This window comes from Plecotus auritus, assembly GCF_963455305.1.
Source record: "Plecotus auritus genome assembly, chromosome: 1".
Classification (NCBI taxonomy): domain Eukaryota; kingdom Metazoa; phylum Chordata; class Mammalia; order Chiroptera; family Vespertilionidae; genus Plecotus; species Plecotus auritus.
This window is the reverse complement of record NC_137770.1, coordinates 41,779,484-41,791,846: the sequence shown is the minus strand read 5'-3', so window position 1 is coordinate 41,791,846 and position 12,363 is coordinate 41,779,484. Positions and strand designations below refer to the sequence as shown.

The 12,363-nt window shown below is 45.5% G+C and overlaps 1 protein-coding gene across 5 annotated transcripts in view; it reads left to right on the top strand.

Annotated features, from left to right (window-relative positions):
* Positions 1 to 3,575, top strand: part of FBXO34 (F-box protein 34) — an 89,965-nt gene extending 86,390 nt beyond the window's left edge. For all 5 annotated transcript variants that reach the window (XM_080643242.1, XM_080643239.1, XM_080643238.1 and 2 more), the window contains one exon: positions 387 to 3,575. In XM_080643242.1, the coding sequence (XP_080499368.1) occupies positions 397 to 2,508 (2,112 nt within the window). In that variant the 5' untranslated portion in view covers positions 387 to 396 and the 3' untranslated portion in view covers positions 2,509 to 3,575. The remainder of the gene's footprint in view (positions 1 to 386) is intronic.
* Positions 3,576 to 12,363: the final 8,788 nt, after the last annotated feature.

Below are 12,363 nucleotides of genomic sequence, written 5' to 3'. Positions count from 1 at the left end.
TTTTATTGATTTCAGAGAGAAAGGGAAAGGGAGAGAGAGAAACATCAATGATGAGAGAGAATCATTGATCGGCTGCCTCCTGCACGCCCCCTACTGGGGATTGAGCCCACAACCTGGGCATGTGCCCTTGACCGGAATTGAACCCGGGACCCTTCAGTCCACAGGCCAATGCTCTATCCACTGAGCCAAACCGGCTAGGGCAGCTTTTGTTATTTTTGTTCTGTACATTAAAAACTAGCTGAAATGAGAGTTGGTAAAGATTTAGTGAACTGATAGAAAATGTTTCTATTATTTGCCAGAACTATCTGAGTGTAAGTAAAAAAAAAAAAAAAATTGCCTAAAAACAAAATGAGTATCGTAATCAAATGTGTATTTCTTTCCCGTAGAGCCTCTGTTATGCACCTAAAACCATATTGGAATCTGCAGAAGAAAGCACAACCTCTTCAAATTAGGAAGGAAACACTGAGAACTTCCATGAGCCACCAAGAGGCTATAAATGACGAAAAATGCAAAGCTAATTACATGAAATCAAGTGTCTTTCCTTCCACCTCTCCTGGTGAAGCATCATCTCGAGAGCCTTTTGGGGTCCTTTCTCTAAATGTTCTGTGCAGCATGAGTGGGAAGAGTCCTGTAGAGAGCAGCTTGAATGTTAAAACCAAGAAGAATGCACCATCTGCAACAATCCACCAGGGCGAAGAAGGGGAAGGGCCGCTTGATATTTGGGCTGTGGTGAAACCAGGAAATACAAAGGAGAAAATAGCATTTTTTGCAGCCCACCAGTGTAGCAATAGGATAGGATCTATGAAAATAAAAAGCTCCTGGGATATTGATGGGAGAGCTACTAAAAGAAGGAAAAAATCAGGGGATCTTAAAGAAGCCAAGATACAGTTAGAAAGGATGAGGGAAATCAACAGCAGGTGCTATGAGCCTGAGCCTTTTGCGTGTGGCATTGAGCACTGTTCTGTGCATTATGTGAATGACAGTGGAGACAGTGTCTGTGCTGGGAGGCCTCTGTCAGTCATACAAATGGTTGCCTTCCTGGAGCAAAGAGCCAGTGCTGCTCTGCTGGCCAGTTGTGCGAAAAACTGCACTAACTCACCTGCTGTGGGGAGGATTTCTGGGCAATCCAGAGGTGGGCCTCCAGCCTCTGAGCCCTTTTCTGCCCCAGGAGCTTGTGAAGAACCCATGGAAAGGGGAAATCCTGAAGTTGGTGAACCCCAGAGTGAGCCAGTCCGCGTCCTCGACATGGTAGCCCGGCTGGAGTCTGAGTGCCTGAAGCGGCAGAGCCAGAGTGAGCCTGGGAGCCTCTCGAGGAATAACAGCTTCCGTCGAAATGTAGGCCGGGTGCTACTTGCAAACGGCACTCAGGCTGATGAAGGCAAAGCAAACAAAGGCGCTTTGGAGGCCCCTGTGTCTGTGGACTGTGGCCCGTCAAGAGCTGACCATTGTTCTGTTGAGGGGAAGCAGGCCTGGGATGGGGCTCCTCCGGGCTGTCCCTCATTGCCAGCAGGTGTGAGTTTCCACATGGATAGTGCAGCAACAGAGCCAGATCGGCACCCTGCTGTGAAAAACAGCAGTAGGTATGATGTAGAAATGACAGAGGAACCTGAGCCACCTTTTCCTCCTCGAACCTGTCCCCAAGCCACTGAGTTGCCCACAAATGCTGTTGATTGTATGAGTCGAGAAGAGCTTGTGCCACAAAATCCTGATCAGCGAAGAAAAGAATCTGTGTGCATTAGCATCACTGTGTCCAAGGTGGAGAGAGACCAGCCTTCTAGTTTAAAGTCCTGTGGAGACCCACTTCCAGGGAGGCTGTTCTTTTTGCTGCCTGGTCAGCAGCAGTCAGACTGTTCCCAGATGAATGAAAGCACAACCCAAGAGTCTCCAGAGGCCAGCCAGCCTGAAGATGCTGCTGAGGGTGGCAGTGCATCTGAGGGAAAAACTGTTTCAGCTGATTCGCTCGTCCCAGCACCAGCCCCTCCTGTGGAAAGTACAGTACCAGTGCTCGAGGCCTCCAGTTGGAAGAAGCAAGTGTCCCATGACTTTCTGGAGACCAGATTTAAAATCCAGCAGCTTTTAGAACCTCAGCAGTACATGGCTTTCCTGCCTCACCACATTATGGTGAAAATCTTCAGGTTACTTCCCACCAAGAGTTTAGTGGCTCTAAAATGTACCTGCTGCTATTTCAAGTTCATCATTGAGTACTACAACATCAGGCCAGCAGATTCTCGCTGGGTTCGAGACCCACGCTATAGAGAGGACCCTTGTAAGCAGTGCAAGAAAAAATATGTTAAGGGGGATGTGTCCCTGTGCCGGTGGCATCCCAAGCCCTATTGCCAGGCATTGCCTTATGGGCCAGGATACTGGATGTGTTGCCATCGCTCTCAGAAAGGCTTCCCTGGCTGTAAGCTGGGGCTTCATGACAATCACTGGGTCCCTGCTTGCCACAGCTTTAATCGAGCAATCCACAAGAAAGCAAAAGGGACTGAAACTGAAGAGGAATACTAAAGTCTATGTGAGAGGCGACCAAATGGCTGATTTTTAATACTGCAGAACACCACCTAGACTCACTGTTCAAGTGAGTGTTGCCTCTCAGAGCCGTCAAGAGGAGAATCTGTACCTGTTCCTTCAGGACTGCTGTTGCTCGGGCATTTTTTCATTTACAAGCTGTACAAGAAAACTGGTCTCATTGTTTTATAGTGGCGCCTCCCCTTTGATCCAGGGTGAAAGCCCAGTTTGATTCAGTTGGCTGTGAATAATTATGCCTGTTTTCCCAAATCAAATCCATCCTCAGAGGACGAAGACTTGCCATCATCAAGGACGGACAGAAAAGTTCACTGCAGATTGTGCAGGCAGTCCCCAAAAAGGGGTTCCAGAAATTTCTGAGCACTGGCAGACACCATATTTGAAATAAGTGAGTAGTGTCCTATGGAAAGAAGAGCAGCAGTCATGGATGAAAAGTATGCTTATGAAGGAGAAGTCAGGCACCTTACCTTAGGCCTTGTATGCTTGATCTGTGAGATTGATGTTTGTGGATGGAGATGGATTTCATGCCCTGTGGTGTTTACAGTGTATATAATGGTTGTGTTTTCACAGGGCTGTGAAAGTGCACATTAAACCCGAGCGCCTTTACCTTAGATGAGTGCTTTTGGCCCCTCTGTATATAACACGATTAAAATCCATTTGTGTATAGTGGACACTGACGGAATATCATCACCACAATGCAGCTAGGATAGTGTTGCGGCTACAATTGTGTGTGTGTTTTTTTTATTGTTTCAAATTTGTATATCCTGTATAAAATATGAATGTTTTGAAAATAAACTATGAATGTTTCCTGTATAATATATGAATGTTTCTGATAAGAAATTCTAAATAGTTAACAGTACCTGTTGAAAAGATACCAAATAATGGTTTAACTGGACAACCTTAAAATTAGCATAGAGAACAATCCTACGTTATATTTTAGTGATTCAACAAGATTGAGAGATTATATAGTCAGATTATAACATTCTTGTCTACTTTATTCTGTCTGGTTACAAATTTTTTTTTAATTTCAATAAAAACATGCATCTTAAATGGGACCTGAGTTGCAGATTTTTTCCCCCCTCCTTTTTTCAAGTAACAAAGAAGGATATTGTAAATTGAGTTGTAAGAATTAAAAATTATTTTTGAATTGTTATGGGGAGGGGGAGAGAATTTTTTTCTGCTGTTGAAAAGAGACCATCTATATATAAAAAGCCAGTGACCATAATGCTGGAACGACCAGTTACTATGACACCCACTGCAACCAGCGAACCGGCTGATGGGGGGTGGAGCCGGCTGGCCAACCTCCCTCGGCCCCTCCCCCCCCAGCCGGCCCTGCCCCTGATTGGACTCTCCCACCCCGATGGAGGGCCAACCCCCCCTCCCCCCGTGGCCCTTCCCCCTAGCCAGCCCCACCCCTGATCAGCCTGCAGCCCGCTCCCCCTGGCCAGCCCCACTCCTGATCGCCCCCCCAATCCAATAGGGGGCGGGGCTGGCCGGCCAACCTCCTGCAGCCCCTCCCCCCACCTGGCCCCACCCCAGATCACCCCCCCCCACTCTAGTCAGGGGCAGGGCCAGCCAGCCAACCACCCATGGCCCCTCGCCCAGGCCACTGGTCCCCATTGGCCCCCCCACCCCATTCTGGGGTGGGGCCAGCTGGCCCACTGCCCACAGCCCTTCCCTACGGCTGGCCGCACCCCTGATTAGCCCCTACCACCCCATTTAGCCTGTGGCCCCTCACCCCAGCCAGCTCCACCCCCGATCGGCCCCCACGCAGACACCAATCAGGTGTGGGGCTGGCTGGCCAACCTCCCATGGCTCCTCCCCTGGCCACTGACCCCCGATTGGCCCCCCCACCCCATTCAGGGACGGGACCAGTCGGCCCACAGCCCCTCCCCATGGCCAGCCCCACCCCTAATCAGCCCCCCACCCCAATCGGGCGGGGCCCGCCAGCCAATCACCTGCAACCCCTCTCCCCAGCCAGCCCAGCCCTGATCAGGCGATCAGGACAGGCCAGCTGGCCAACCTCCCACTGTCACCTCCTCCCGACAGGTCTGGCCCTGATCCGTCCTGTTTGAGGCCAGGCTGACCTGCCCCCACCCATGCATGAATTCGTGCACTGGGCCTCTAGTTTTAACATAACAAGCTTACATTTTTGCAACCCAACCACTGTATTTCCTGTTGGATGAGGTGTTATCACATTCTTACAACTTGTCTGGGCATAATTAGTTAATTGTTCAGAAGTCAGTCAGATGTATTCAGGCCTGTGATCATGTACTGCTAGTTGGGGCTGGGAAGTTTTGGGCCCCAGAAAGCTGCTGTGGAGGATCTAAAAATCTGGTGGCTTGAAATCAAATACCCACCAAAAAAACCTTCCAACCTCTGTAAGTTCCAGGCTGTGGAGAAGTGGTGGTAAATGACCCAGTGGAGGGGCTGATCAGGAAGTGATGAGTGAGGGCTGTGCTGTGATGGTCCCAAAAGAGAAAGATGGGAAGGTTGAGTAGGTGTTGGCCTGGTCTGCCAAGGAGCACCGAAGCCAGGTGGAGCAGGAGTCACCTATGGCTGAGGCAGTGGTGGCCCTTGGTTTCTCCTGCCCCTATCCTTAGGCAGTGTCTGTTCCTCCCTGAACTACCAAGTGTTTCTTGATGCTGAGCAGGTCTTCCCTGTTAGACATGTAATAATGACACTTCTGATAAGCTGGATCCTGCAGGCTCACTGATTATGACAGGACTGAGGAGAGGCTGAGAACACTTTCCTTCTCTGGCCTTTGGCCACTCAGGAGGCCCTTGTGACACCCTGTCCTTGCCCCATGAGAAGCTCCTGCTGATGTCCACACACCAGGAGGGGCTGTTGCACTGGCACCACAGTCTGACTTTGGGCATCAGCAGTGAGAATGAGAAGAATTTTACAAATCCCAGAACCCAAGATACTTCAGGGGTAGGTCAGGGTCAAGAGTACAAAACTAAGCAAGACACAGAACCCTTCTTGGTTTGGAGTAGGGTCATTTTGTGTTTGGGATCAATTATTGGACCAGCTCTTAAGAATCAGGAAACCTAGTCTGACCCAACTGAACCTCCACGGAACCAGCCCCTCCAGCAGAGATGTGGGGATTTGGGGCTGATAAGCTCCATGCTGTGTCATGGCCAGTCTCTTATCAAGGTTACAGCTTTGCAAACGTGGCTGTTTCTGTTTTCATTTTCCCACTGGATTTTAGTAAAGTTAATGGTGAGGGTCCTTCCTCATGACTCACCCCAGCTGAGGTATGTTGGAAATGCTTTTTTTCTTTTAATTAAAAATTTTTTTATTTCAATTACACTTAATATACACTTATTACATTAGTTTCCCGTATAAAACATTGTGACTAGATATTTATATAGCTTATGAAGTTATATATGACTTATTTATATGGCTATGAATGTTGGAAATGTCTCTCAGCCTGAGAGTTCCCTGGGCTGAAGTTTCCAGTGTTTGTCCTCCTTCCCTGTGGTTTGCTCTAAACCGGCAATCTCAATGGACCTTCCTACTAGGTTTGTTGTGATTCCAAATGTAGGATTAAAGAAGACCCACACATACAGGACTTACAGTACAGTTCAGTGTATGGTAAGTGCCCAGCAAGTTAGCTATCATTGTCGTCTCAGGGTGGACACATAGGATAAATAACACTCTTGCTTGGTTTTTCCCGACTCAAGCCGTTCCAGATCTGGTTTTCATATGGGACACAAGCTGTGACTCTGAGGAGCTGAACTGACCCGGAGCAGAGGACACGGTAAGAATAGCCCAACCCCATCTTGGCATGCCCTTCTCCCTTTTGAATGATGTGGCAGGACCCAGTTCCCAGTGCTCTGTGTGAACCATAGAGGATTTTAGCAGGTGGCATCAAAGGTTAGCCCCTCCCTGGTCTTCATTTCTCCCCTGAGGAAAGATGCTGTGCTTCAGAGCCCCCTAGTGCCAAGCTGGGGAAACTAGCCCATTTTTTATTTTCTTCAACAGACCCAGGCTACCTCCTTCCTCCACTTTGCTGTAGATCTTAGACTTGTAAGACCAAACAATAACCCTGACCGGTTTGGCTCGGTGGGTAGTGTGTTGGCCTGCGGACTGAAGGGTCCCAGGTTCAATTCCAGTCAAGGGCGTGTACCTTGGTTGTGGGCACATCCCCAATGGGGTGTGTGCAGGAGGCAGGTGATTGATGTTTCTCTTTCGTCAATGTTTCTCTCTCTCCCTCTCCCTGCCTCTCTGTAAAAACATCAGTAAAATATATATATTTTTAAAAAGAATAAACAATGTGGGCATCAGGATCCTAGCCCTTCTCCCTTCCCCACTCAAATAAAGAAAACTTCTTCTTAGCTTTTGCTCAGAGGCTCTGATCCACTTGGCCTAGTTTTTATCTCCTATCCCTCACTTCACCATTTGGAAGAAAAAACAAGATTCAGAGAAATCTGGAAGAATCAGAGCATCTCCCCCATGTCTGGGCAGTTTGACTTTGTCCCTTGCCCAGTGGAGGAGATAGCCAAGGAAGAAATGAGTTGGAAATGGACAAAGGGCTAAGATTGAATTCCCTGGCCTTGTCAAAATGACTGGCTTTAAAATAGCCATGTGACAGGATCGATCAAATTGACCACATCCCCTTAGCACATTGATAGCTCTGCTCGGGAGGTATCTTCTTTGGGACCCCACCTCCAACCTTGGCCTGCCCACTGGGTTTGGCTGGGTGTACCCTGTGAATCTATCATTTCATTCCCCTTTTTGTATCTGGACTTCACTCTGGGCCCAGAGAGGGCAGCTTGGTCATGCCATTCCCAGTGCCTCCAGTACACGCTCCATAACATGCTTATATTCCCCTCTAGTGGCCATCTTAATATGAGGGGTACAGGCAGATTCTTACTGCTCTGTGCTGTTTCCCATCTAGTATGAGAAACCTGAAGGAAGGATAAAGGGATCCAGGAAGCTCTCCTCGGGCCACAGCTGGCCCATGGGAACGTTCTTAGTTAGGGATGCTCCCCGGCAGCCTGAGGACTTCTGCTGGGTAACAGTCAGTGTGCATTCGGTGTGATCTGGTTCTGGCGGCGGGCTGCTTTGGGCTAACGGCAGAAGGTGAGGGTTGGAGTTCCCTTCCTGGGCTCTATCTAGCCCCCGCTCCCCTTCTAACTGGAACTTTTCAGGGCCTCCCTGACAACTTTTTTGGATTGACTTCTAACACTTTTTATTACATGGGCATTCCCAGGCATTTAGTTGCCTTCATTCCTTCTTCACTCAGCTGACTGGCTATTCATCCTCTCTTTCATCCCATAGCCTGCCACAAATGACAGAATAAAGCCACTCTGCACCAAAACCCTTCTTGCCATATACTGCAAACTGCACCAATAAGAGCTGGTGTTATCTAGTTCTAGCTCTTAGTGTCTGTAAGGGACCACATTCCTTTAAGTGCATTCTCTGCTGTGCTCAGCACCCCACATGACACTCTGGGAATCGGATAGCTTCTATCCCTGTTTTCCTTTGGGTTCAGACAAGCTAGTGTTGCAATCTCCGTGAGTTGGTGAAAGTACCTGTGTGGGAAATGTGCAAGCCCTTGTATTGACGTGCACGCCATTCCTAAATTTGTGGCCATAGCTGGTGTTTGCACAACCTCATGGGAAGAATAAATATCACTGTGGTTATGCACCCTTGGGTGATATCCAGCGTATTTATAGCTAACTAGCTTAAGGGAGACCAGTTAGGCAGCACCCCAATATTAGATGGCTTATTTGACCTTAGTGTTATTTTAGAGGAACAGAGCCTCTTGAGTTGGCAGCTGGGAGCAGAGTGATGGCAAACATACACTGCAACAACCCCCTCAAAGGCCCCACACCCACTCTTTAATTAGCAGGGAACAGACATCAGAACCAATTAATTTTAGGTCTCTTTGTCTGAAATTTTTTGGATTAAGGTGGACTATAAGAAAGTTAAAAATTACATGGTTCTACTAAATTTTGCTTTTCTCTTTGGAATGACAAAACACAGCAGGGATTAGGTTCTAAGGTTAGCAATTTGGGGGAATGACATACCACTAAAATTACTCTTGGAAATCCTTTGTGTTCATTACCCAGTAGAGGATGACAGGGACAGTGGTGGGAAATGTGTAAGCCGTGTAAGATGAGGTACTCCTGCGGAGTGACAAGCGGTGTGCAGAAACTGCCTCGGAGCAACAGATCCCACCTGCCAGTTAACGGACATAGAATCACCTGTGCTATTTAAATTATTTCCCTCCTATCTGACCCACCCCCATCAGAGAATCAAACAGTGGTTTTACAAACTGGAATTTTCAGATGTCTGTTAAGTAGTATAAAGAGACTGATGCAGTTCTTTAAAAAAGTATGCAAACTTAGTTGCCAGATGGTCAGTAAAATGTAGAGCAAGGTTGTATTCAAACTGATGTCAGTGCCTGCCCATTGTGAGATTAGATACCCAGTTTGCACAACTGAGTGCTTGAGGTTTGGTGGGAGGGTATGGATGGAGCCAGGCCTGGCCCACCCAGCCCTCCCACTTCTGGGACTGAGCTGTGGGCCTTCCTCACCGAACCCTCTACAAAGGCAGTTGAGCATGATTCTACTACAGGCTGTGTGGCCTGCCATGAACAGTTCTATCCCAGCCCTGACTGACTCTCCTAAGCAGAGATGGTGACTTGGCTGCCCTAGCACCCAAGCTGGGACCTCTCAGAAGACCTCTTCCTTTTCGATGACCAATAGTCTTGGTCCTAGACCCCTCAACTTGCTTCCAGTCTATGATCCTTAGAGGAATCTCCATATTGTTTTCCATAGTGGCTACACTAATTTATATTCCCAACAGTGTATGAGGGTTCCCTTTATTCCACTTCCTCTCCAACACTTATTTGTCTTTTTTAAAAACTTGTTTTTAAAAATATATTTTTATTGATTTCAGAGAGGAAGGGAGAGGGAAATAGAAACATCAATGATGAGAGGGAATCCTTGATTGGCTGCCTCCTGCACACCCCCTACTGGGGATCAAGCCCACAACCTGGACATGTACCCTTGCCCAGAATCGAACCCAGGACCCTTCAGTCTCCAGGCTGACGCTCTATCCACTGAGCCAAACCGGCTAGGGCTTCTTGTCTTTTTTATAATAGCCATTCTAACAAGTGTGAGGTGGTATCTCATTTTGCTTTTTGACTTGAATTTCCCTGGTAACTAGTGATGTTGACCATCCTTTCATATACCTGTTGGCTGCCTGTATATCTTCTTTGGAAAAATATCTATACAGGTCCTCTGCCCAGTTCTCAATTGGATTTTAAGTTATTGGTCTAGAGTTGTATGAGTCCTTTATATAATTTGGATATTAGCCTCTTATTGGAAATATCATTTACAAATATCTTCTTCCATTTCATTGGTTGACTTTTTGTTTTGTTGATGGTTTCTTTTGCTGTGCAGAAGTCTTTTATTTTCGCCTTTCTCTTGCCTTGAAGTTCACAGAACACCTCTGAAACCAAGGTCCATAAATTTAGTGCCTGTGTTTTCTTCTATGTATTTCATTGTTTCAGGTCTCACATTCAAGACTTTAATCCATTTCGAGTAAATTTTTGTATATGGTATAAGATAGTAGTCTAGTTTCATTCTTTTGAATATGGCTGTCCAGTTTTCCAACACCATTTATTGAAGAGACTTTCCTTTTGCTCTTGTGTAATCTTGGCTCCTTTGTTGAAAAGTAGTTGCTCTTATGTGTGGGTTTATTTCTGGGCTCTCAATTTTGTCCCATTGGTCTATATATCTGTTTTTCTGCCAATACTATAGTGTTTTGACTTCGGCTTTGTTCTTTTTAAAAAATTGCTTTAGCTATTTGGGGTCTTTTGTGGCTCTACACAAACTTTGGAATTTTCTGTTCCATATATGTGAAAAATGCTATGGGGATTCTGATAGGAATTGAATTGAGTATGTAGATTTCTTTTGGTAATATGGACATTTTAGTTACGTTAATTTCTTTTTTTCCAATTACAGTTTACATTCAGTATTATTTTATATTGGTTTCCTATGTTCCAAATACTGGTTAGACAATCATATACTTTATAAAGGGGTCACCTCCCAATGTTTCCAGTACCCACCTGTCACCATTCAGGGAATATATTCCCTATGGTGTACTTTATGTCCCTGTGACTATTTTGTGACTACCAATTTGTACTTCTTAATCCCTTCACCTTTTTCACCCAGCCCCTCAACCACCTTCCCATCTGGCAATCCTGTTTGTTCTCAGTACCTATGAGTCTGTTTCTGTTTGTGTGTTCATTTATTTTGTTCTTTAGGTTCCATATATAAGTGAAATCAAATGGTATTTGTCTTTCTCTGATGTATTTCACTTAGCACAGCCGTGGATTTACTCATGCTGTCACAAATGCTAAGATTTCATTCTTATGGCCAAGTAATATTCCCTTGTATATATGCACCACCATTTTTATCCTCTCATCTATTGGTTAAGTTACCTGGGTTGCTTCCATACCTTGGCTATTATTAATAACTAGTAGCCCTACGCACGAATCCATGCACCAGTAGCCCGCTGCCCACCCTCCTGTATCTCCCCCATCCCGCCCCCCCTCATAGCTTGCTGCCCTGCCCCCTCCTGTAGCTCTCCGCCGCCCGCTTGTAGTTCGCTTCCCCACCCTCCTGCAGATCCGTGATCCCGTTACATGGTTGGTCGTTACACCTCACAGCGTAACAGTAATTAGCATATTCCTCTCTTATTATATAGGATGCTGCAATGAACATGGAGGTGCATATATTCTTTTGCATTACTGTTTTGGGTTTCTTTGGATATATACTCAAAAATGGAATCCCTGTTTCCTAAGGCAGTTCCAGTTTTTATTTTGTGAGGGATCTCCCTACTGTTTTCTATAGTGGCTGCACCAATCTGCACTCCCAGCAACGGTGCACAAGGGTTCCCTTTTCTCCACATCCTCAACAACAATTGTTTGTTGATTTATTGGTGACAGCCATTCTGACAGGTATAAGGTGATATCTCATTGTAGTTTTAATTTGCATTTTTCTGAGGATTAGTGATGTTGACCATCTTTCCATATGTTTATTGGCCATCTGTATGTCTTCTTTGGAGAAGTGTCTATTTAGGTCCTCTGCCCATTTTTTAATTGGATTGTTTGGGTTTTGAAATCTTTCTATATTTTGAATATTAACCCTTATAGGATGTATCCTTGGCAAACTCCCTTGCTGTGAAAAAGCTTTTTAGTTTGATGTAGTCCCATTCTTAAAATTTTTCTTTTGTTTCCCCTGCCTGTGGACATATATCAGAAAAAAATACTGGTAAGAGAAATGTCAAGAGATTTTACCGCTTATGTTTTCTTCTAGGAGTTTTATGGTTTTGAGTCTTACATTTAAGTTTTTAATCCATTTTTAGTTTATTCTTGTATATCATGTAAGAAAGTGGTTTAGCTTCATTTTTTGGACATATATATGTCCATTTTCCCAACACCATTTATTAAATAGACTGTCTTTATTCCACTGTATGCTCTTGCCTCTTTTTTAACATATTAATTGACCATATAGGAATGGATTTGTTTCCAGGCTATTTTGTTCTATGTACATATATGTCTGTTTTTATGCCAGTATCATGCTGTTTTGATTACTATAGCCTTGTAATATAGTTTGATATCATGCAGCATTATACCTCCAACTTTCTTTCTCAAAATTATTGTGCCTATGTTTGTCTTTGTAGCTGAGATGGGTCTCCTGAAGGCAACATGTAGTTTTTAATCCATCCGGCTACTCTTCCTTTTGATTGGTAAGTTCTGTCCATTTACATTTAAGGTGATTATTTTTTTTTAAATATATTTTATTGATATTTTAC